The sequence below is a fragment of the Schistocerca gregaria genome, chromosome 4 (genome assembly GCF_023897955.1).
Source record: "Schistocerca gregaria isolate iqSchGreg1 chromosome 4, iqSchGreg1.2, whole genome shotgun sequence".
NCBI classification, from domain to species: domain Eukaryota; kingdom Metazoa; phylum Arthropoda; class Insecta; order Orthoptera; family Acrididae; genus Schistocerca; species Schistocerca gregaria.
In genome coordinates, this window is record NC_064923.1 from 227,859,703 (window position 1) to 227,885,919 (window position 26,217).

The 26,217-nt window shown below is 42.2% G+C and overlaps 1 protein-coding gene across 1 annotated transcript in view; it reads right to left on the bottom strand.

Annotated features, from left to right (window-relative positions):
- Positions 1 to 26,217, bottom strand: part of LOC126267153 (follicle-stimulating hormone receptor-like) — a 1,045,286-nt gene that overhangs the window by 226,833 nt on the left and 792,236 nt on the right. Inside the window, exon 5 of the mRNA XM_049972091.1 lies at positions 8,893 to 8,970. Within this exon, the coding sequence (XP_049828048.1) occupies positions 8,893 to 8,970 (78 nt within the window). The remainder of the gene's footprint in view (positions 1 to 8,892; positions 8,971 to 26,217) is intronic.

Sequence of the window (26,217 nt, forward strand, 5' to 3'; positions counted from 1 at the left end):
TTGTTCTCCGAAATTGTGTAATCTACTGTTTTTCGTAATACGATAACAATGGTTAACTGTTTCTATAAATCATTCCTGCAGCAGGGTTTCTAAGTTATTGTTCGGGGGAAGACACACATTAACATCTACAAAACTGAAATGCTTACTTAAGATTAAGGAAATGTGAATAAGGCACATGCTTCTGTTTCTATACCATCCACATTTTACTAAGTTGTGCTCCATTTTTATTTCTTACTTTTCGCTATACTAAACGTCGCAGAAAATGTCATTTACAGGTGTATTTTAATGTATCCCTGTACCAATCATTTAGTTTCTTGATCCTGAATGTTGTGGTTGGCAGGAGAGCCAACCGTGTTTTTCTAAAGCAGGCCGAAATGCACGCGTCTCAGCTCACGCAGGCTGGCGTGAGGTCTGGAACATGACAAGGGAATTAGAATGGAAAAAAAAGGGACGTAGCTGGTGGAATACTTAACTTTAATCCATTAATGGAGAACGTCGCTCATTATGGTACATGATTCACAATATCAATAGTACTGATACTGGCGCCTTGCTAGGTATAACGTAGCTGAAGGCTGTGCTAACTATCGTCTCGGCAAATGAGAGCGTAGAAGTCGGTGAACTATCGCTAGCAAAGTCGGCTGTACAACTGGGGCGAGTGCCAGGAAGTCTCTCTAGACCTGCCGTGTGGCGGCGCTCGGTCTGCAATCACTGATAGTGGCGACACGCGGGTCCGACGTATACTACCGGACCGCGGCCGATTTAAAGGCTACCACCTAGCAAGTGTGGTGTCTGGCGGTGACACCACACTGAAAGTGTAATAAATATCCCACAAAAAGGTTCCTACTTCCTGACAGACTACTGGCTGTACTCTTTAATAAGTGAGCAAAACCCAATAGACTCTCTATCTAGTGGAAGTGAAGAGCAACTACCAAAACGAATAGTTTAACTGTGGATGCGACTTAGTAGAGAAACAACTTCAGTTTCAGCGGCCGCATCGTGCTACAGGGCTGAGAAAGCTTCCGTAATTCGTGAATCCTATAGTCATCAGTGGCTTCCTAGGCTAATCGGTACAGTAAAAAGGAATACAAATATTCTCGACCGCAAAAATTTTATTTTGTGTTAACCTTTTCGGCCAGTTTCTGACCGTCTTCAGACCATCATACCATGATAGTAGGCGGTGCCGGTGAATGGAGCGGGTGTTATAACAACTGCAGTTGGAGTTGATGTTCGTGGATGATGATGATGAGGAATCGTTTGTGGGGCACTCAACTGCGCCGTAATCAGGGTCCGTACAAATTCCGAAACTTTGCTCAGCCCAGTCCCGCCTCTTTCATGCTGATGATGAAATGATGAGGGCGACACAAACACCCAGTCATCTCGGGCCAGGTTAAAATCAATAACCTCGCCGGGAATCGAACCCAGGACCCCGTGCTCGGGAAGCGAAAACGCGACCGCGAGACCACGAGCTGCGGACTGACGTTCGTGGACTTATAACACCCGCTCCATTCACCGACACCGCCTACCACCATGGTACAATGGTCTGAAGACAGTCAGAAACGCGGCCCGCTACGAATTCCTTTCCTGTGCTAACCTCTTCATCTCAGAGTAGCACTTGCAACCTACGTCCTCAATTATTTGCATGACGTATTCCAATCTCAATCTTCCTCTACAGTTTTTGCCCTCCACAGCTCCCTTTAGTACCATGGAAGTCATTCCCTCATGTCTTAGCAGACGTCCTATCATCATATCCCTTCTCCTTATCAGTGTTTTCCACATATTCCTTTCCTCTCCGAGTCTGCGTAGGACCTCCTCATTCCTTACCTTATCAGTCCACCTAATTTTCAACATTCGTCTATAGCACCACATCTCAAATGCTTCGATTCTCTTCTGTTCCGGTTTTCCCACAGTCCATGTTGCACTACCATACAATGCTGTACTCCAGACGTACATCGTCAGAAATTTCTTCCTCAAGTTAAGGCCGGTATTTGATATTAGTAGACTTCTCTTGGCCAGAAATGCCTTTTTTGCCATAGCGAGTCTGCTTTTGATGTCTTCCTTGCTCCGACCGTCATTGGTTATTTTGTTGCCTAGGTAGCAGAATTCCTTAACTTCATTGACCTCGTGACCATCAATCCTGACGTTAAGTTTTTCGCTGTTCTCATTTCTACTACTTCTCATTACCTTCGTCTTTCTCCGATTTACTCTCAAACCATACTGTGTACTCATTAGACTGTTCATTCCGTTCAGCAGATCATTTAATTCTTCTTCACTTTCACTCAGGATAGCAATGTCATCAGCGAATCGTATCATTGATATCCTTTCACCTTGTATTTTAATTCCTCTCCTGGAACTTTCTTTTATTTCCATCATTGCTTCCTCGATGTACAGATTGAAGAGTAGGGGCGAAAGGCTACAGCCTTGTCTTACACCCTTCGAAATACGAGCACTTCGTTCTTGATCGTCCACTCTTATTATTCCCTCTTGGTTGTTGTACATATTTTATATGACCCGTCTCTCCCTATAGCTTACCCCTACATTTTCAGTTTCTCGAACAGCTTGCACCATTTTATATTGTCGAACGCTTTTTCCAGGTCAACAAATCCTATGAACGTGTCTTGATTTTTCTTTAGCCTTGCTTCCATTATTAGCCGTAACGTCAGAATTGCCTCTCTCGTGCCTTTACTTTTCCTAGAGCCAAACTGATCGTCACCTAGCGTAGTCTCAGTTTTCTTTCCTATTCTTCTGTATATTATTCTTGTAAGCAGCTTTGATGCATGACCTGTTAAGCTGATTGTGCGATAATTCTCGCACTGAATAGTCGTTTTGTTGCCAATTCCCCTAATGATTTTAGAAAGTATGATGGAATGTTATCTATTCCTTCTGCCTTATTTGACCGTAAGTCCTCCAAAGCTCTTTTAAATTACGATTCTAATACTGGATCCCCTATCTCTTCTAAATCTTCACCCTCATAGAGGCTTTCAATGTATTCTTTCCACCTATCTGCTCTCTCTTCTGCATTTAACAGTGGAATTCCCGTTGCACTCTTAATGTTGCCACCGTTGCTTTTAATGTCACCAAAGGTTGTTTTGACTTTCCTGTATGCTGAGTCTGTCCTTCCGACAATCATATGTTTTTCGATGTCTTCACATTTTTCCTGCAGCCATTTCGTCTTAGCTTCCCTGCACTTCCTATTTATTTCATTCCTCAGCGACTTGTATTTCTGTATTCCTGATTTTCCCGGAACATGTTTGTACTTCCTCCTTTCATCAATCAACTGAAGTATTTCTTCTGTTACCCATGGTTTCTTCGCAGCTACCTTCTTTATACCTATGTTTTCCTTCCCAACTTCTGTGATGGCCCTTTTTAGAGATGTCCATTTCTCTTCAACTGTGTTGCCTACTGCGCTATTCCTTATTGCTGTATCTATAGCATTAGAGAGCTTCAAACGTATCTCGTCATTCCTTAGAACTTCCGTATCCCACTTCTTTGCGTATTGATTCTTCCTGACTAATGTCATGAATTTCAGCCTACTCTTCATCACTACTATATTGTCATCTGAGTCTATATCTGCTCCTGGGTACGCCTTACAATCCAATATCTGATTTCGGAATCTCTGCCTGACCATGGTGTAATCTAATTGAAATCTTCCCGTATCTCCCGGCCTTTTCCAAGTATACCTCCTCCTCTTGTGATTCTTGAACAGGGTATTCGCTATCACTAGCTGAAACTTGTTACTGAACTCAATTAGTCTTTCTCCTCTTTCATTCCTTGTGCCAAGCCCATATTCTCCTGTAACCTTTTCTTCTACTCTTTCCCCTACAACTGCATTCCAGTCGCCCATGACTATTAGATTCTCGTCCCCCTTTACATACTGCATTACCCTTTCAATATCCTCATACACTTTCTCTATCTGTTCATCTTCAGCTTGCACAGGTCGGCATGTATACCTGAACTATCGTTGTCGGTGTTGGTCTGCTGTCGATTCTGATTAGAACAACCCGGTCACTGAACTGTTCACAGTAACACACCCTCTGCCCTACCTTCCTATTCATAACGAATCCTACACCTGTTAAACCATTTTCTGCTGCTGTTGATATTACCCGATACTCATCTGACCAGAAATCCTTGTCTTCCTTCCACTTCACTTCACTGACCCCTACTATATCTAGATTGAGCCTTTGCATTTCCCTTTTCAGATTTTCTAGTTTCCCTACCACGTTCAAGCTTCTGACATTCCACGCACCGACTCGTAGGACGTTATCCTTTCGTTGATTATTCAATCTTTTTCTCATGGTAACCTCCCTCTTGGGAGTCCCCTCCCAGAGATCCGAATGGGGGACTATTCCGGAATCTTTTGCCAATGGAGAGATCATCATGACACTTCTTTAACTACAGGCCACATGTCCTGTGGATACACGTTACGTGTCTTTAATGCAGTGGTTTCCATTGCCTTCTGCATCCTAATGTCGTTAATCATTGCTGATTCTTCCGCCTTTAGGGGCAATTTCCCACCGCTAGGACAAGAGAGTGTCCTGAACCTCTATCCGCTCCTCCGCCCTCTTTGACAAGGCCGTTGGCAGAATGAGGCTGACTTCTTATGCCGGAAGTCTTCGGCCAGCAATGCTGATTATTTCTCAAAATTTAGGCAGTGGCGTGGATCGAACCCGGGACCGAAGACGTTTTCATTTATGAATCAAAGACTCTACCCCCCTTTTTTTTTTAAATCTCATTTTGATCGTTTACGTTCGTTGTATTTGCTCGGTGCGGACGTCGCGAGACATCCGTTTACGTTCGTTGTTGCTCGATTAACTCAGTTTTTTTATTACTGAGCTTCCCTAGACCACGGGTGACACCCGTCGAAAACGGTTACCACAAAACAAAAGTTTTTGCAGTCGAGACAGTTTGTGTTCATTTTTAAAGTACTTTTTGCTAAACCGGAGTTCTGAGTGGGCAATTTTCTCAATAATTACTGATCGGTAGGTTTGAGAGGGAGGCAGCAAGGAACGACATTTACACTGCTGGCCATTGAAATAGCTACACCGACCAGAAATGCAGATGATAAGCCGGTATTCATTGGACAAATACAGTTTACTAGAACTGACATGTGTACATTTTCACGCAATTTGGGTGCATAGATCCTGAGAAATCAGTACCCAGAACAACGACCTCTGGCCGTAATAACGGCCTTGATACGCCTGGCCATTGAGTCAAACTGAGCTTGGATGGCGTGTACAGGTACAGTTGCCCATGCAGCTTCAACACGATACCACAGTTCATCAAGAGTAGTGAATGGCGTATTGTGACGAGCCAGTTGCTCGGCCACCATTGAGTAGACGTTTTTAGTTGGAGAGAGACCTGGAAAATGTGCTGGCCAGGGTAGCAGTCGAACATTTTCTGTATTCAGAAAGGCCCGTACAGGACCTGCAACATTCAGTGGTGCATTATCCTGCTGAAATGTAGGGTTTCGCAGGGATCAAATTAAGGGTAGAGCCACGGGTATTAACACATCTGAGATGTAACGTACACTGTTCAAAGTGCCGTCAATGCGAAGAAGAGGTGACCGAGACATGTAACCAAAGGCACCCGGTACCATCACGCCGGGTGGTACGCCAGTATGGTGATGACGAATACAAGCTTGCATTGTGCGTTCATCGCGATGTCGCCAAACACGGATGCGACCATCATGATGCTGTAAACAGAACCTGGATTCATCCGAAAAATGTCATTTTGACGTTCGTGCACCCAGGTTCGTCGTTGAGTACACCATCGCAGGCACTTCTGTCTGTGATGCAGCGTCGAGGGTAACCGCAGCCATGGTCTCCGAGCTGATAGTCCATACTGCTGCAAGTGTCGTCGAACTATTCGTGAAGATGGTAGTTGTCTTGAAAACGTCCCCATCTGTTGACTCAGGGATCGAGACGTGGCTGCACGATCCGTTACAGCCATGCAGATAAGATGCCTGTCATCTCGACTGCTACTGATACGATGTCGTTGGGATCCAGCACGGCGTTCCGTATTACCCCCCTGAACCCATCGATTCCATATTCTGCTAACAGTCATTGGATCTCGACGAACGGGAGCAGCAATGTCACGATACGATAAACCGCAATCGCAAGTGGCTACAATCCGGTCTTTATCAAAGTCGTAAACGTGATGGTAAGCATTTCTCCTCCTTACATGAGGCATCAGAACAACGTTTGACAAGGCAACGCCGGTCAACTGCTGTTTGTGTATGATAAATCGGTTGGAAACTTTCCTCATGTCAGCACGTTGTACTTGTCACCACCGGCGCCAACCTTGTGTGAATTCTCTGAAAAGCTAATAATTTGGATATCACAGCATCTTCTTCCTGTCGGTTAAATTTGTCGTCTGTAGCACGTCATCTTCGTGGGGTTGCAATTTTAATGGACAGTAGCGTATTTTAAAAATAATCTGTGTTTATCTCTGTCACACATGCAGTGTTAAAAATCTAATTCAACAAGCAAGTGCAAGTGTAATTTTTCATGGACTATGCAGCGTCACTGGTTTAGTCCAAGCCTCCGTGGCCAAGATCACTAACGGACTCCTATGCGGTGGCGCTCGACCCGGCGATAAGCCTGTTCGAATCCAGGAGGTGAAATAAATTTCCACTGTCAGTATTTGGCACGCAGGTAAGGAGAGGTGGTGGCGTAAAGTTTCTGATCACGTTGTGTCAGTCTCCTGGTACAAATACCAGACGTCTCCGCAGTGTCTCATGAAGTGATGACCTGTGACATTTTCGATCGTGATCCGTACGCCAGATGGGAACTTTAAGCTTATAGACTCCCTCGGTGCTCTTCGATAGGAGAACGTTTTGCGCCGGCCGCGAGTTTAACCCTCTCCCTTGCCTCATCATCTCCGACACGAACACGACACTACACTACTCACACATCCATCACACTCACCTGCACTTAAAAGAGACTCATATGCGCACAAACCTCGTGCTTCGCAAAGGAAAGGTGCCTGCGGGCGTGAAGGATAGGGAAGATCTTTCCAATTAGGTGGCGGAACCTGCCCTTCGAGGTCTCACAGCCCTTCACGCCATACGACTTTACTTTTCTTTATTCCTTTCTTGCTGTAGGGTCCCTACACAGGGCATTCTATGAAGCAATTACTCACGTTGCCACTACAGTTGCTCATCGAATGTGTTGCAGAACAATATACAGGGCTATTCAGTTAACCTATGGATGTCGTTTCGTGCAACTCTCAATGTTATATGTGGCCTTCAAAAACCAAGCGCGAGATTTTCATATTCTCTCGCTTGCTGCGCTTAACTATTAGTCCAACTGGAATAATGAGATTGAGCAGGAGGGGAGCTTTTTGTAGGAAGTTTAATGTAGTCAGATTTTGTACTGGCATACGCTTTCGCCAGAGGCCACGGCTTCCAAGCTATAAAAAGACCGTACAATAGTGTCCTTCAAACGCGCCTCCACCGCCACACTCATTCCTCACTAGTCAGTATTTCCAGTATGTTGTTCGTGGCACTCCCTGCCACCAATGTACAAAAATTTCCCGATATTCGACCTTTTTCGGCTCTACCACTTCGACTATTAAGCCACCAGCATAGTCCGCTATTTTGTTAACATTATTAATTTAACCGTGCCCGTGAGGATAATGAAAGAAAAACGACTTTTGTGAACGTTACACTAAAACTAATTATGTTGACAATTCGATCCAAACATAACCGTGTTAAGGCATGAGGAATACATTGATGTAATTAGCTTTTCTTTATGTTGTTAAAATTCACAAAATTGTTGGATAAAATTTAATCAAACATCAATTTTATAATCTGTAATTGCTTTACTAAGCCGGTGGCGGATAATAAGGCCAATCAGTGAAGACCAAGGAGGGTCGAATGTGGTAAACAATTTGTGCAGTCGCTAATTTTGTACAGTGGTAGGGTGGGGGTGCTGCGGACAACATACTAGAAATACTGACCGGTTAGGCGTGGGCGTGGGAAAGCGTTTGGAGATGAATTTTGTATCTCTTTCTTGGATAAATCGAAATCTACGGTCTCTAGCGAAAACGTTTCCCAATATTAAATTTAACTACATTTTTTTCTATTGGACTAACAGTTTGTGTGTAGCGGCTGGGATAAAATAAAAATGCGTGCACAGTTTTCGAGGGCTGGCAACTAACATTGCGGGTTGTTTAAATCGTCAGTAGAGGCAGCAGAATAGCACTGTGTAAGTATGAAGACAATCACGCAAGTCTTCTAATTGCGTAATCTATGAACAACTCTGAAATCCTTCCACTGCAGTGCACTGAAGATGTGACTGGAAAATAGGTGTAACTTTCTAGGCGTGTACAGGTAATAGCATGTTTTATACAATACAGTTAAAATAATCCAGCTAATGATGAGAGGATGTGCAGTGAGATTTATTATCTAGAACGGACCAACAGAATTCAAGTACAGCTTACTAAGAAATATACATTTATTACAGGGTGTAGAAAATAAGTCAATTTCGAAGATATTTATCCCTCGAATTACCCTCATTTACCATGTCGTTGACCTCCCCTAAAATGCTGTGTGGCTTTCTTTGTACATGTTAAACTATACATGTAAGGTAAACGGGAGTCGACGACATGCAGTTGTGTTATTAAATGAAGAGCACATTTCCGTCTTCAGTAGTTCGTGTCGTAATCTCTGCCATTAGATATCAGTGGTTAGAAAATCACTCATGCATAATTTTAGTTTATTTTAAATGTGGTTTCGTTATCTGAAAGTCATGACAAACGTAGAATACCATACAAAAAGCGCTTGGAGCTACGTATGTTGTTGGAGAAAATCAACCTGTTCCACGTTGCTACACATGTTACAGTGCATACTCTCATCGACTACCTAAAATTAGAATCTTTGACTGCTATACTCACAGAATTTTAAGATTCGGCAGCTCCACTCGAAAGACGGTCGCTGGGATGGTCAGAAGCGCTGGTGCTTGGTAGATATATCTGCAACGTAAGAATATGAATCCAAACTTTTAGACATACATGGTATGGGACACATATGGTATAAATGAAAATCATGATGTTTCATTACGAACAGATAAAAAAGGTATTTAGTGTGAGATATCAGTAGATACCTGCCGCACTTTGTTGTCGGCATGCGATTCGTCATCCCATTTCCGGCAAAACTGTTTTAGGGATAACTAGTCGGGCAAATAGGTTTAATAGAACTGCGATTAAGAGAACTATACTCTGGCAACGCTGTAACATGTGCTGTACCGTAACTATCCCATTAGCTCAGTTAGACGAGGGAATGACGTGGGAGCTGGTCTATAGATTCGCTGATATTCGTGTCGCGCTGGCGACAAACATTTTTTCAGTTAAAGCATTAAATCACATACAATTTACACCTCCGCAAAGCGGTATCTTCTGTATCTCTTTCTGTTGCTCTTACCTTTATTGAAACTTTAAGGCATAACATGACTTCTTACAGCCGTAAACAACCACTGTTGCGTCCATGACACAAATAAAGCCAATGGATATGGTAACATCATGTGTATCCAATGAGGTGCAAAAAACACAACAGGTAATCAACAATAGACAAAACAGCACGCTATGCCCAATAATTCCATTCTCTATGTTGTGGCGTCTAGCTTTACATTCACAGATTCAGTACGTACATGCACGACCAACGTTCAATTTACAGAAGACGTTCAAAGCGCCGACCTTGCATTTGCCAGGACTTCGCCATTCACTAGATCGTACTTTCCTTGACGCTACGCAACACACCTGCATCGACCATTGCGAAGTGGCAGGGAAACGAGCTATCAGATCGTGTACATCTATGATCAGAGTACTGTAGACCTGATGTTTTAGGGCCCCAAAAATAAAAATCTAGTGGATTAAGTTCCGAACAACTTAGAGGCCAGAGCATTGGAACTCCACGACCAATCTATATCCCTGGAAACGCCTCATTTAAATAGTCACACATACATTCCGAAGTGTGGTTTCAGCACGACCTGAAACCATAGTTGTCGCCGAACACCAATTTGAACGTTTTCTAATCCGTCAGGCAAACTACTGCAAAGAAACGTACGATACAGGGGCGCATTCAACGTGTCCGACAACAGGCAAGGGCCCTAAGCCACAACCCACAAAAAATCCACCCCACAGCCTTATGTCAAAGCATGCCTGAAAGCCACGTTCACGGCTGACGCGTGGATTACGTTCTGACCACTTATGACTGTTTTGGAGGTTGAAAATACCTCCTCGAGTGAAGTTAGATTCATGAGTCTATATCACTTTATTTATCAAATGTTCGTTATCTTCCACTTGGTGCAACAGCCGTTATAAAATGTGGTCTTCTGCCTGCCGGTGCCGAATTTAAGTGTAATGATATGGATGCAGTTCTTAAACGTGCAATAATTCCACAAGCAGTTTTTGAGATATCTGCTACTAATAAAATTCATGGGGAAGCCTCAAGATATCATTTATTGGGCTCAATTCTCTACTAGTTTCGTTCTATGACCATTATAAAGCTTATCTGGCATAAACGGCCGGAAAATTGTACCAAAATTTTCACAAAAGTAATTTCCTCTTTTAAGCCCATCATAGTACGCTAAAAATATCTCACAATAGTAACTGTCTACGAAAGTTTTGGTCAAGAAGGAAGCCCACATCGACAGCTAGTGAAACACTGGTAGATGTAACTAGGCCGAACAGAAAGGCCAAAGACGATGCAGATCTTTCCTTGACTGTATGGCCTAGTTATTTTAGCAGATAGGTTAAGGAAAATCAAACCTATGTTTCTAGCATTTGTAGACTTAGAGAAAGCTTTTGACAATATTGAATGGAATATTCTCTTTCACATTCTGAAGGTGGCAGGGGTAAAATACAGGAAGCGAAAGGCTATTTACAATTTGTACAGAAACCAGACGGCAGTTATAAAAATCAAGGGACAAGAAAGGGAATCAGTGGTTCGGAAGGGAGTGAGAAAGGGTTGTAACCTCTCCCCGATGTTATTCAACCTGTATATTGAGCAAGCAGTAAAAAATGCCTCTGAGCACTATGGGACTCAACTGCTGTGGTCATTAGTCCCCTAGAACTTAGAACTACTTAAACCTAACTAACCTAAGGACATCACACACATCCATGACCGAGGCAGGATTCGAACCTGCGACCGTAGCAGTCGCACGGTTCCGGACTGCGCGCCTAGAACCGCGAGACCACCGCGGCCGGCAGCAAGCAGTAAAGGAAACCAAAGAAAAATTCGGAGTGGGTATTAAAATCCATGGAGAAGTAATGAAAACTTTGAGGTTCGCCGATGATATTGTAATTCTGACAGAGACAGCAAAGCACTTGGAAAAGCAGTTGAACAGAATGGACAGTGTCTTGAAAGGAGGATATAAGATGTACATCAACAAAAGCAAAACGAGGATAATGCAATGTAGTCGAACTAAGTCGGGTGATGCTGAGGGAATTAGATTAGGAAATGAGACACTTAAAGTAGATAAGTTTTGCTATTTGGGGAGCAAAATAACTGATGATGGTCGAAGCAGAGACGATATAAAATGTAGACTGGCAATGGCCAGGAAAGCGTTTCTAAGGAAGATAAATTTGTTAACATCGAGTATAGATTTAAGGATCTGGAAGTCGTTTCTGGAGTATTTGTATGGAGTGAAGCCACGTATGGAATTGAAACATGGACGATAAATAGTTTGGAGAAGAAGAGAATAGAAGCTTTCGAAATGTGGTGCTACAGAAGAATGCTGTAGATTAGATGGGTAGATCACATAACTAATGACGAGGTATTGAATAGAATTGGGGAGAAGAGGAGTTTGTGGCATGACTAGAAGAAGGGATCGGTTGGTAGGACATGTTCTGAGGCATCAAGGGATCACCAATTTAGTATTGGAGGGCACCATGGGGGGTATAAATCGTAGAGGGAGACCAAGAGATGAAGACACTAAGCAGATTCAGAAGGATTTAGGTTTCAGTAGGTACCAGGAGCTGAAGAAGCTTGCACAGGATAGAGTAGGTTGGAGAGCTGCATCACACCAGTCTCAGAACTGAAGACCACAACAACCACATGGCCTAGTTACATCTGTCAGTTTGTATCTAGCTGTCAATGTGAACTTCCAGCTTAAAGAAAATTTACGTACACAGCTGTTATTGTGAGAAATGTTTTATGTTCTATGATGGGCTTAAAAAGCAAATTACTTTTGTTCATATTACGGTATAAATTTCTTTCCGTTTATGCCAGCTAATCTTGATAATCGTCACTGACTATTTGGGGGCTGAATATGCCCACTTGCAAACATATCTGCAATTGCCTCGCAATATCGCGGGTAGTTCTCCGAGGTGATTGGAGAACGATTTCAAGAATCGTGTTCGTTTTTGGAGTAAGCCTAGTCTTTGGACGTCCTCAGTTCGTTAGTTGTGCACGAAGATCACCGGTTTCCCGAAGGCGTTGCTCCAGCTGACGAAAACCATTCTTATCGGGATGGCGCCTTTGAAGGTACTGTGGAGCACACGCACGAGCAGCAGCAGCAGCAGCTTGGTTACGGGATACACCCAGCACTAAAAGCATATCGACACGTTCATTGCTTCTTTACTCCATCGGGAAGCCGGCTTACATGAACTTGACAGGACCATTAAGGATGTACTGTGTGCGGTTAGTAGACACTTGCACTACAATTTAGTGGATCCCACCGTCATGTGTTAGATTACTGTCATGATGTCATGCTTTTAAACGGCAAGAACTGTGGAAAATGGTCTTGACGACTATTCGAACCCTATCTTGGTGGATGTGGGTTTGATGTTCCAACAGTGTACTCACTGAGCTACGGCGGCTGGTAAGGTAGTGCGGAGTGATACAGGTTTCTTTGGCCATTCCGATGAGCTGCACGATGTGACGGTGTTGCCAAATCGTAGTTTTCACACAAGTGTTTTTAAAATACAACCAGTCTGATTTTGCTAGGTAATCTCCTCTCTTGAATCTGGATGAGGAATAGCGTGCCGACCTCCAAGAGTGGCAGTTTTTCTTCACCCTATGCATATTCTCTGCATTGTGTTGTGATTAATAGCTTAATCATTTCAGGCGCACAAATAAAGTCACGATCAAAAATCGTCATTGAAATATTGAGAAAGAAATTCGTAAATTTTAAACTAGTGGTTAACGTACGTATTGTGATGTGTACCGTGCCGTGTCATGTGGAATGTATGTATGTATAGTTTTATTGTATCAATTTATTGTAAAGACAAGCACACACTGTGAAATGTATCACACGAATCTGATAAAGCTTGTTTCTGGACAGTAAATCTTAGAATGTTGTCCTGGTTCAATACTGTTTGCGTAATGTGTTACGTAAAACTTTCAAAATATACACTGAAAAAATCTGCGAGGATTCTGAATGTATTAAAATGCAGGTAGCTAGCTTTACCTCTGAAACATCCTTTAATTTGAAGCAGCATGGAAATACGTAATAGCGCAATAGCAGTTCTCTTTGGTGGTAAGCTTATATTAATTGTTGATATGCTTTATCAGAAAATACATCTTACCTACACGCGTAAACTACAACCACACGGTATTAATCTGTCTTTGGCGGTTAGAATTATACGTTCAGGCTAGAAAACTCTCAGGAATATCTTTTTATCAAATACCGAATATAGTTCTTTAATAAAATATCCAGCTATCATGGGTTACGTCCTAGCATGAACAATTATTGTATGTACCCTCTCGTAATATTTGAAGCTTCTCTCGATAAATATTTTCTATCTTTAAATACTGATAAAACATCGTCTTGGCCACATATTCTATCAGCACACACAAGCGCGATGTTCTTACGTAAAATTCCTTGAAATTAAGCAAAATACCTTTCTGCTCATAAGCAGTATTATTATTATTTTTTAAACAAATCTAAGTTGAATATTATTAATCAGTTGAGAACTATTGTAAAATAACGTTATCACTCTTCAGATGGCCGACAACAATATGAATAGTATCTGCGTCAGTTCCGTGCCATTTAAAATATTCACACACACTTCTTAAAGCGTAGTCTGGTGGGGTTAGCAAATACTGCAGTAAGGGAGTACAGAATTAGGTAAAATTTCATGTGTTGCTTGAAATCGCCAAATATTACACTTACAGCAATGACGTCTGGCCGCCATCACGCTCTAGATACATCATCAAAAATCGGAAAAGAAAAAGAAGAAGAAGAAGTGAGAAAAGAAATCATCAGCGCATTTGTTCTAAGAATGACAATGATTATAAATATTAGTTTTCCATATAGTAGTTCCTTGTAGGTCGTGGCACATTTAATCAATATTTTTCGTAACATTTTTGCAAAAAAAGTTCATTTTTATTAGTTTCTCACACTTTAAAACTCGTAACGAAGTTTTCGTGGTAAATAAAGTTCACTCTCACGAAAGAAAGAAGGCAAGCAGACAATATCATTAGAGCTGTTATGTAACTTTCGTGACATACAACTTCGAGAGAGAGAGAGAGAGAGAGAGATCGAAAGCATGTCTGTACGTTCTCCCAAAGCGGGTAGTGGTTCCGGGAACGCCTTCTACGGTAACAAAAGCATTTCTTATTCAAGGGGTAATTACGCAGCTGGAAACTACTTGTAAAGCAGTAGGCGTCGTACGTGGAATCCAGCTAACTTTTATTACAGGAAAAATATTCACTCGGCTGACTCTTGATAAAGAGCGCTTTAAAAAGCTTTGACTTACGGTACGATGGCGCTAAATCTCCATTTTCGAACGCTCGAGTGGGAATAATTTGATTATGGTGGGCCTGTGCGCTCCTTGGGAAATTAATTTACACAATGGCACAAAAAGTCGAAAGAAATTTCCTGTGTCGCCGTTGAAAATTCTCTGGAGAGCAATATTTTGTAAAGGTAATCATGTTGCGTCTCTTTCTGGAAAACACTACATAGTAAAACAGCAACAGGTTCGAAACTCTTTCTTTGCACAGGATATGATGGAATTAATCCATAAACCAATAGAGGGATTTCAATCAAAATTCGTACACGTATCATTTACTGTCAGGCAACAATCTCTGTGGGTGTAAGAACCACCTACCTAACATAATTAAGGAGATATGACGTCATAAATACCAAGGTGGCTGAAAATCTATCGCATCATACATGACGTTTAATTTTATTACTCCTTTGCTATTGAGTCTATTGGCAACATATTTCGCAGGCAGTAGCCACTTATGCCGGTGAATGTACCTACACGAATACATAATTGTACGACACGAAGTTCAAGCAATATACCGTTGTGAAACCACAGATGCCAGAAAAGTTGCCGCACTACTATTAAGATACTCGTAGAAAGTAATGAAACTATGGAAATATATGACAACCGTCACCGCTTTTGACAGCTTTCAACTGCGAAGCGGAAATGGGTGTAGGCGAAAACGTTAGTTGTCCATAGAACTATATTATACATATCTGTAGAGATCTTTACAAAATCGAGTTGTAGACACGCGAAGCAGCTACACCCAGCGTGCACAAACTGTCCGGTATCATGTATCTCAATTTTCGTGCTGTAGTTATACATTTGCACATATGCGTTTTTGTGGCACGGTTTCTCATAATCTCGGAGTTAGTTCCACGAATACACTGAAATGGATTTTTTTTCGATACAAGCACAGTTCGTGTTTTTATTTTAGATTCTAACAAATAATTGGGAAAATGAGTATCTGGGCAATGTCTGGTTTGTCAGCTAGTATACTGATAATTTTGCTGTATTATACACTGAAGATCCAAGGAAACTGGTATACCTGCCTAAAATCGTGTAGGGCTCCCGCTAGCACGCATAAGTGCCGAAGTGCCATGGACTCGACTAATGTCTGGAGAGAACTGACACTATGAATCCTGTACGACTGTCCATAAATCCGTAAGAATACGAGGGGAGGGAGATCTCTCCTGAACAGTACGTTTCAAGGCATTCCAGATATGCTAAATAATGTTTATGTCTGGGGAGCTTGGTGGCCAGTGGAAGTATTTAATCTTAGAAGTGTTCCTGGAGCCACCTTGTAGCAATTGTGGACCTGTAGGGTGCCGCATTGTCCTACTGGAATTGCCGAAGTACGTCGCAATGCACAATGGACGTGAATGGCTTCAGGTGATCAGACAGGATACTTACGTACGTATCACCTGTCTGAGTCGTATCTAGACGTATCAGTTGCCCCACATCACTCCAAATGCATTCATCCCACACCATTACAGAGCCTACACTAGCTTTGATAGTCCCCTGCTGACATGTAGGTTCTATGGATTCGTGAAGCTGTCTCCACATCCGTATACGTCCATCCACTCGATACAATTTGAAACGGGACTCGTCCGACCACACAACATGTTTGCAGTTATCAACAGTCCAATGTGGGTATTGACGGGTCCAGGCGAGGAATAAAGCATTGTGTCGTGCAGTCGTTAAGGTTACACGAGTGGAGCTTTGGCTCCACAAGCCAATACCATGATTTTTCGTGGAACAGTTCGCACGCTGACACTTGTTAATGGCCCAGCACTGAAATCTGCAGCAATTTGCGGACGGTTTGCATTTCTGTCACGATGAACGATTCTCTTCAGTTGTCGTTTCTCCCGTTCTTTCAGGATCTTTTTCCGGCCGCAGTAATGTCGGAGTTTTGATGCTTTACCGGATTCCTACTATTCACGGTACAATCGAGAAATGGTCGTATGGGAAAAGCCGGAGATGCTGTGTCACATCGCTCGTGCGCCGACTGTAACACCAAGCTCAAACTTACTTAAATATTGATAACCTGCCACTGTAGCGGCAGTAACCAATCTAACAACTGCGCCAGACACTTGTTGTCTTACATAGGCGTTACCGACTGCAGCGTCGTATTCTGCCTTTTTGCATATCTCTGTGCGTGAATACGTATGCTTGTACCACTTTATTTGGCGCATCAGTGTATTTTTTCTCAGCTTATAATTAATAAAAAGTCATGAATGGCTGTTCTTCGCGTAAATACACTGTCCTGGAAACTTTTAGGACTGGATAAATAAGAAAAGATAACATATTAAGAACTAGATGGAAATGAATGAAAGTGTGGGGGCATGTTAACAGAGGTCTCCTAGTAGAGCACAAGTCAATTGAGGGAAAGGAAGAAGACAGCGTGTAAGTCGAAGACTGAACAAGTACGGTGCGCTGTCTCGGTGTTCTTCATTAAAACATCGCCTGGAGACATTTGGATGGTTCCACGCAAGGGAGAATAATCGGGAAACTGGAATAAGGACTAAATGTGATGAGTGTAGCACAGGAATACGGTATTGCTAACACAGTCTCGAACTGTTTGTGTATTTAGGTTTGTTTTGGTTAGCAAAATTAGGTAACTAGTTTTGAATGTTTTTGTAACATAACTTGGTGCAAATGGCTCTGAGCACTATGGGACTCAACTGCTGTGGTCATCAGTCCCCTAGAACTTAGAACTACTTAAACCTAACTAACCTAAGGACATCACATACATCCAAGCCCCAGGCAGGATTCGAACCTGCGACCGTAGCAGTCGCACGGTTCCGGACTGCGCGCCTAGAACCGCGAGACCACCGTGGCCGGCCCGTAACATAAGTAAACGACAAATTCTTATGGAGTATGGATTCGGTAAATTCAGTGTTTGGATCGAGGGTCAAAGCTTTCAGACACCGCTGGTAGACACAGGTAGCTCTGCTGCTCGTCTTCGAAATAAAGGTACAACATAAAGGGATTGGTGGGTACACAGAACGCGATTGACGCTTTTTGCTTTTAAAGAAAAATTTCCTTTCTGAAATTCATCGCAAACGATTGGAAGCTTACTAAGTGAATATAACGACATGAAAGCAATTAACCATGGTTAGGTAACTCAGATTTGATGAAGTCAGAACGGGTGTTCGAGATGGGCAAATATAAGGACTGCCGAGAGGGGCACCACATATTACAACACTTACTGGTCCGCATAGTCGATTGAAGCCTTGCGTAACGTACACATAAGGCAAATTGAGAACGAACTCAACATATCCTTTGGCAGTGTAATGGATGATCTTTGTGTATTCCTTTCATTTCCCTAACAGGCCTTTCCTTTAATGTTGAGATTGTAAGTAGGCTGTTTAGGTTTTTTTTTATTGGTAACGCCACATAGCGCTCTGTATGAAAAATCACTGGCTGTGCTGTGTGCAGTCAATGGCTGGTTGGCATTGTTGTAATACTCGCCATTGTAGTGTTAGGCAGTTAGCTGTTAACAGCGCGTAGCGTTGCGCAGTTGGAGGTGAGCCTCCAGCAGTGCTGGATGTGGGGAGAGAGATGGCGGAGTTTTGAAATCTGTAAGACTGGATATACATTATGACTTTTGATCACTATTGAGATAAGTATATTGTTTGCTCTCTATCAAAATCTTTCATTTGCTAACTATGCCTATCAGTAGTTAGTGCCTTCCATAGTTTGAATCTTTCAGGTTAGCTGGCAGTAGTGGCGCTCGCTGTATTGCAGTAGTTCGAGTAACGAAGATTTTTGTGAGGTAAGTGATATGTGAAACGTATAGGTTAATGTTAGTCAGGGCCATTTTTTGTAGGGATTTTTGAAAGTCAGATTGCGTTGCACTAAATAAAATATTGTGTGTCAGTTTAAGCACAGTCATGTATAATTTTTCTAAGGGGACGTTTCAAGATAAGAAAAAATAAATACGTAGCTGGTACGAAAACTAACATAACAAGGTGTCGTACCTTAACATCTTGCAAGCAGCACGAAATGTTTGGTTAAGATCCCTAGTGTAGAGGATAGATTCGCCAGTCATAATGGTGGCGGTGGTGGTCATGAACATAACCGAGGTCAGAATATCAACTATCCACAACCCCAAGGTGTGGATGAGCAGTGTTGCTCTTAATATGTGGCTGCTAAGTACCCGATGAGGTGTAGTTGAAATAGCATTGACAAGCCATTTATTTATTATTAAGTATACATCGGAATGGTTGTTGTTACCCATGGTAGTCAGCGCCCACATATCGTCGATAGTGTACGCATGCTGAGGTAAGTTCTAATAGGGTGGCAGGGTGGTTATGGAGACCTAACTGATAATAACTGGTTCAGTCCACTTATAAAATGATGGTTATGACGATACGATATCCCAGATAACTCCTTACGCCTGAAGCAACTGTGCGAGGTATGTTCAAGATCGCCCCTCCCCCAACCCTCAGGGCGCCTCTACCCCCTTCCGTTCTCCTCCAGCATCTCCTTTCTCTCTGAACCAACAAGAATCTAGCCCCTTAATCTCTCCCTCCCTACTATATTACTAGCACAAATGCATGGGTCGTACCAATCAAGGTCAGTTCACCATAGTTAGATACCTATTTCAGTCATGCTACTTAAAAAATCTCTGCATCATTCCCGTAATTTACGACATAACATCATTTGAGATCATAGAGTGCAGTTGCGTTATTATAATTTTCTGATATAATGGCATATCTTGCGGAAAATGCTAGTCCATCCACTCCTCTAAACGAATTGTGTGTGAGATTGTGTTCGCTCATTCCACATTGGGAGCCAACATTACCATAATCAGTGGTCGAAAATGGCCACCTTCATGTTTTGTATTTTTGTCAACACAAGCAGCAGCAATGTGTTCAGCATTTTCTAATAGCAACATTCCATATCTATTTACAGTTTTAGCCGAGTTTTCCACAAAGTACCCGCTGTAAGTATGAGACAGAGTAAATACCACACTGCAATTTGTAAGTAAATTATGCATTTTCCCATATTAAATAAATACCAAGATGTGATACTTTTTCAAATACACTCTTCCTCCACGTGAGACAAATAACACACTGCAACAAATATATGCCACTTCTACGTTATCCACACATTATTAGTGAGATGTTGCTGTAAGATTGCCAGTAGGACATTCATAAATACATGAATGTCCAACTATGTACACCCACAACAAATCACTTTTTCCGATATTTCGGACATTTTTTCTGGATAGAATTGGCAATGATTCAGGTAAAACTCAGGTATCATGTATCGATACCACGCCATGGACATTACAGCAAAGAAACTCCAAGTCACCATCTGACGCCCAAAGCGGTCACTTGAGATCTTTCGGACTCAATTGTGTGCAACCATTGAAACTAAGCCTCCAGTGGCTCTGCACCATGAGTATCTTTTGCCACCGCAATAAACACACATCAAATAGAGTTTAGTATCACCCCCGGCTCCCAGAACTCCTGAAGTCGACGTTGACTGAGGATATTGTATCACAGGCACAGTCCTTTTGACTGTTCGGAGATGTCACTAAACCCTCCCAAAGATGTAAACAACCATGTGTGAGCTGCTCCTATTAGACGGAGGGGGTCCGACAGCCGATCAGGCCCATTCATTCCACCAGGAAGGTGGTACACGGTTCGTGTTGTCTGTAGCTCAGCCATAAATAGTTACGTAATAATTTTTGAAGTTGTGCTTCATCTGAACAATATTGTCATTAACAAAGTTTATTTCTTTGTTACCTAATCGCCCATCCAATAGTATCCCATAAAAGTTTTGTAAATCTGTAACATACGAATTCATAACAAACGAATGGAAAAATTGATAGAAGCCGACCTCGGGGAAGATAGTTTGGATTCCATAGAAACGTAGGAACTCGCGAGGCAATACTGACCCTACGGCTTATCTTAGAACCTAGGATAAGGGAAGGCAAACATACCTTTATAACATTCGTAGACATAGAGAAAGATTTTGACAATGTTGATTGAAATACTTTCTTTTAATTTCTGAAGGTGGCAGGAGTAAAATACAGGGAGCGAGAGGCTATTTACAATTTATACAGAAACCAGAACATAGTAATAAGAGTCGAAGAGCAGTACAGAAAATCAATGCTTGAGATGGGAATGAGACAAGTTTGTAGCAAACCCCCGATGTTATTCAATCTGTAAGTTGAACAAACAGTAAAGGAAAACAACGAAAAATTTGAAGTAGGAATTAGAATCCATGGAGAGAAATAAAATCCCTTCAGGTTTACGGATGACACTGTAATTCAGTCAGAGACAACAAAGGTCTTGAAGAACAGTTGGCCGGCCGCGGTGGTCTCGCGGTTCTAGGCGCGCAGTCCGGAACCGTGCGACTGCTACGGTCGCAGGTTCCAATCCTGCCTCGGGCATGGATGTGTGTGATGTCCTTAGGTTAGTTAGGTTTAAGTAGTTCTAAGTTCTAGGGGACTGATGACCACAGCAGTTGAGTCCCATAGTGCTCAGAGCCATTTGAACCATTTGAAGAACAGTTGAACGGAATATACAAAGACTTGTAATAAGGACATAAGATGCACATCAACAAAAGCAAAACGTAGGCGAATTAAATCGGGTGATGCTGAGGCAATTTGGTTAGGAAATGAGACACATAAAGTTGTAGGTGAGTTTTGCTGTTTGGTCAGCAAAGTAACTGAAGAGGCTACAAAATGTAGACTGGCGAGGGCAAGGAAACCGTTTCTGAATAAGAGAAATTTGTTAACATGAAGTATAGACTTAAGTGTCAGGAAGCCTTTTCTGAAAGTATTTGAATGGAGTGTAGCAATGTATGGATGTGAAACAAGAAGATAGTTCAGACAGCAAGAGAACAGAAGCTTTTGGTATGTGGTGCTACAGAAAAATGCTGAAGATTAGATGGATAGATCACGTGACTAATGAGGAGGTATTGAATAGAGCTGTGGAGAAGAGGAATTTGTGGCACAACTTGACTAGAAGAAGGGAGTGGTTGGTAGAACACATTCTGAGACATCAAAGGAACACCAATTTAGTACTGGAGGGAAGCGTGGAGGGTAAAAATCGTAGAGGGGAACTAAGAGATGAATACACTAAGCAGATTCAGAAAGTTGTAGGTTGCAGTAGTTACTCGGAGAGGAAGAGGCCCGCACAGGATAAAGTAGCACATGGAGCTGCATCAAACCTGTCTTTGGACTGAAGACCACGGCGACAACAACAACAACACACTCAGTTTTACTCATATTTTGTCGATAACCAAATTCCCCTACAATGAATTCAGAAACATCTTAGCAACTGTCCATTTCCTTAAATCTTCTGCCACGCGGGTTCGCCGCATGGTCTGGGGCGTCTTGATACGTTTCTTGCGGCTCCCCGTCTCGGAGGTTCGAGTCCTCCCTCGGGCATGAGTGTGTGTGGTGTTCTTAGCATAAGTCACTCTAAGTTAGTTTAAGTAGTGTGTAGGTCTAGGGACCGATGACCTCAGCAGTTTGGTCCCATAGGAACTTTCAACAAATTAAAAAAAAGAAACTTCGTCACATAAAATAGAACACTGCCCATATCATGGGCTCCTATAGAGCACAAGTCTCAGAAGGATATTGTGAAGCGGGTAACTTGAGAATGATCAGTACTTCAAACTTATTATACGTACAAGCGGTACATCACCAGACGTGAATTCCATATTATAACCTTATCTGTTCTGTCCGCTCTACAACCCCTAAGAGCCAAGAATAGGAGTTGCTAAACATTGACTATCAGACCGCTTTAGTGAGCGCATTACCACTTAAATATGTCGCCGATTGTTGCCTACTAGCTCACCAAAATAGTTCCTTCAGCAAAGAATCCCCAGAAGGTTCGTCGCTTCCATACCCTTAAATACTTTTTGAAACATCTAGCGATAAGTATCATAACAAGATATGTTTCTATGTGCGGAATCACAAACGAAGTTTGGATTAACGCACCATAACCCAGTTATCTCCAGGGATTTAATATTTACATTTATGTCGACGAAGGAACTTTTCTATGTCAGTCACTGGGTACAGTCTTTTAGAAATATATTTTTAACAATTCCAGACAGATTCTGTGGGAGAATCTCAGGTCAATGCAATGCACCCGCGACAAATGTAGACCCTCCTTCGACCAGTTCGTTTAGCCACAGATTCATTTAGTAAGCATGAGAGTACGGATTCGTTGGTAGGCTCAAGATCACCAGATATGACTATAAAATTCCAGTTACAACTTAAAATGTAATGGACACGGCTTTTAGCGATGATTAAGATGTCATCGATCTCACTTACCTTCAGTCGATAACAACTAAGAATGGGAGTATGATTTTTTTTCGTTCATCCCTTTTTGGTAATCAAAATCTGTCACAGTTTATTTAATGCTAGCTGGGTACCCTGCTTCGCTCAGGAGTTGATATGAGATTGTGCGGTCATTGGTATAAAGCAACAAGTATAAGAGGTAAAAAAAAATTGAAAACATATTCTATTTACAATACATATATACAACAAAATCTTTCTCATTTTGTTATCCGGGGTACATAAGTACAAATTTTTCGAATTTCCTTCTCCAGAGCAAGCTACGTAAAACTGAGTGTGAGAGAAGAAGGAGAATTGAGACTGATGTAGCAAAATTTTAAACTTTGTCCTAAAGCTTTGTTAACTCTAAAACTGTAGGTTAATTTTATTGGATATTGCCGTCTCTTAAATTGGAATGGCAGTTCAGTAGAGATCAATAGAGTGTGTGCTTTGTACTTTACGGTCATAAGTTCGGATTCGATGATGTTATTCGAAAGCTGTTTGACGATCATCCTTGTTCCATTACCCAGTCCTGGTGAGTTGAGATTTCTGAGTAGTGTGATCCGAGATCCTACCTTAAGTCGAAGGCTATGTAATGGCTTTCCTGATACTTGTAAAGAGTTTAGTAATTCTGTAGGGAAGTTCACATTTTCTTATACTTTTACCATATTGTCGATCGATTTATATATTCTCTCTTCAACGGGAATTTTCTTTTGAATATTAAAACTGATAACATTCACAATATTGTTTTTAGTTGCCAGAATTGCCCTTCCAAATAGCCAATGTTTGGATAAATTTGGACGATGAGTTTGTTTTCAGCAGTGTTTACTTTAATGAGGCCGGACGTCTGGTCAATTGGATATATGCCTTCGCCTATTTGCAACATTTGTTGAGCAAAGTATGCTGTTGTTTCTTCTTTCGATACCTCAGCTCTCATATTTTTTTGTTAGTCGCAGTATTTGTATATGCCGCCAGAGATGTGATTTTTTTAAAGTATGCATTCATCTTGTCTGCTGGCGTTGACTTGGGGTTATCAAGAAGTTTTTGTCGAAAATATCCTGAGAGTACTTCACTTCAAAGATTCCTCGCCACTCTTGTCATGTTCTGTCCATGGTTTCATGTGCTTTCTTATGTGTCGCAGTGCGTTCGTCCCACAAGATAATTTTAGCTTCCTTTAAAAGTTCATCCCCCCAGATGCTCTTAAGATTGTACACAAGGGGAATTATTCTTCGGCTATATCCAACGGCAGTTGTATGGCGGAAAGGGCAGTTCCTCCTCCTTCATAAGTGTGGCACTACTGGATGGCGCCACTGCAAGTGCGATGTGTTGTTTAGCACGTATTTCCGCCAGCAGCAGATTTATTAGAAACGATTTCCCGGTGCCGCCTTGTGCGTCCAAGCGAACAACTCAGCCAGTATTGTTGTCGGTCCTGTTCGTGATAACGTTGTAAATTTCCATTTGATGTCTTTGAGGATCGGTTTGTTTTTGCTATGTATTGAAGTACTCCGCTGACGTTTCTCTTTCTTTCCTTTGTAAATCCCAAGTGTAGCTCAATGAAAACCTCTTTTCGAGGTGGCTGCATCCAAAGTTGTACTAAGGTATGGCTATTTATTAGTAAACATCTGGCTTGTAGGCCAATGAGTATTTCTGAGACGTGGGACTTAGAGAAAGCTGGAAAGGTGTGGAAGGGGCCTCATCAGTCACCACTGGTTGTTCGGAAAACACATACATTTTATTTAAAAAAAAACAAAACTCTCAACAATACATTTTTAAATAATTGTACTACATCTGTGGCTGAAAGACTTATTAGAAGAATTGCAAGTTATAGTCGGCTGAAGGCAATAAGCACTGTTACACACAATCAACGGCTGAAGGCCTGATTAAGAAAGTTCAAAATTATTCGTCGGCTGAAGGCCAGAAGAAATTTCAAAATACACAACGGATGAAGGTCTGAATTACCAATACCAAAAACCTTTTTAACAATCTTAGTATCTGTAACAAGTTACAGTGATGGCTAAAGGCCTTATCAAGACAGAACTGAAACTATTTGTCGGCTGAAAGCCACAAGCAGTATTACAAACAATTAACAGCTGAAGGCTAGACGAAGAAAGGATTCAAAATTATTGGGGGCTGAAGGCCACAAGCAATTTTCAGAATATTCAACGGCTGAAGGCCTGAATTACAAGTAAGGAAGGCAGTTGCATGTTAAAATACTAAAACCTTATTAAAACAAAACGAACTGTAACAAGCTATAGTGGCGGTTGTGGGCCTTATTAACAGTAAATTGACAATAATTTGTCTTCTGAAAGCCACAAGCAGTGTTACAAACAATTAATGGCTGAAGGCCGGAATTACAAGTGGGGAAGGCTATAACAAGTTAAAACATTAGGGTAAATTTTAAGCAATTATGACAACTTGTCCAAATAAGATGGTGTTATCCACAGACAGTGCTCCCTGGATCGACCTGAGGAAGGTGACTACAGCTGTGTAAGCGGTGAGACAGGCAGCCAAGAACTGTACTCACTTAACAGGATGGCAACTCACAGTAGGGGTAGCTTAAGCGCCGGCCGACCGACTAACCAAACCGCCTAAGTCCGCTCACCAGCACAACGGTGGAATATTTGTGGGCAAGGGCGGAGAGACGGACAGCATCACGTCTTCAGAAACACACCCAAGGCTGAAGGAAACACTAGAGCCAAGGTAGACCTCCAAAAAACATGTGCACAGTACAATTCCAGAGGGTGTAGAACTACACGCCGTGTCGGACAGCATCAACGCGACGAGGAAAGGTACGCTACCGGAGCAGGTAACTGGGGCGTTAGCAGCCGCAAGGCACTTCAGTAATAAGACTAATACTAAATCCAAACTAACATCAAGGAGCAGAAGGCAGCTAATAGCTTCCGCCAACCTGAGAGACTGCATTTGTTGCGGTTGGTCTCACCGACCCTGTGAGCAGCAACACGCAAACAACAGCAAGATCTCAAACAGTGGAGGTTTCATTACTGGACACGGTTCCCTCAACTTCAAACGTCCTGGGTTCGGTTGCCGGCTACAGCCCCTCGTTCCGACAGTGCCTGCACGTCGGCAGCAGTCCCTGGCTGCCTTCGCGCTGCGGACCTCCTCGCTGCTCCGTCCAGAGACGGCAAGAACGCGAGCCGCACACTGCTCAATTTCATTGAAGATATCGTCGTTGAATTCGACGCTCA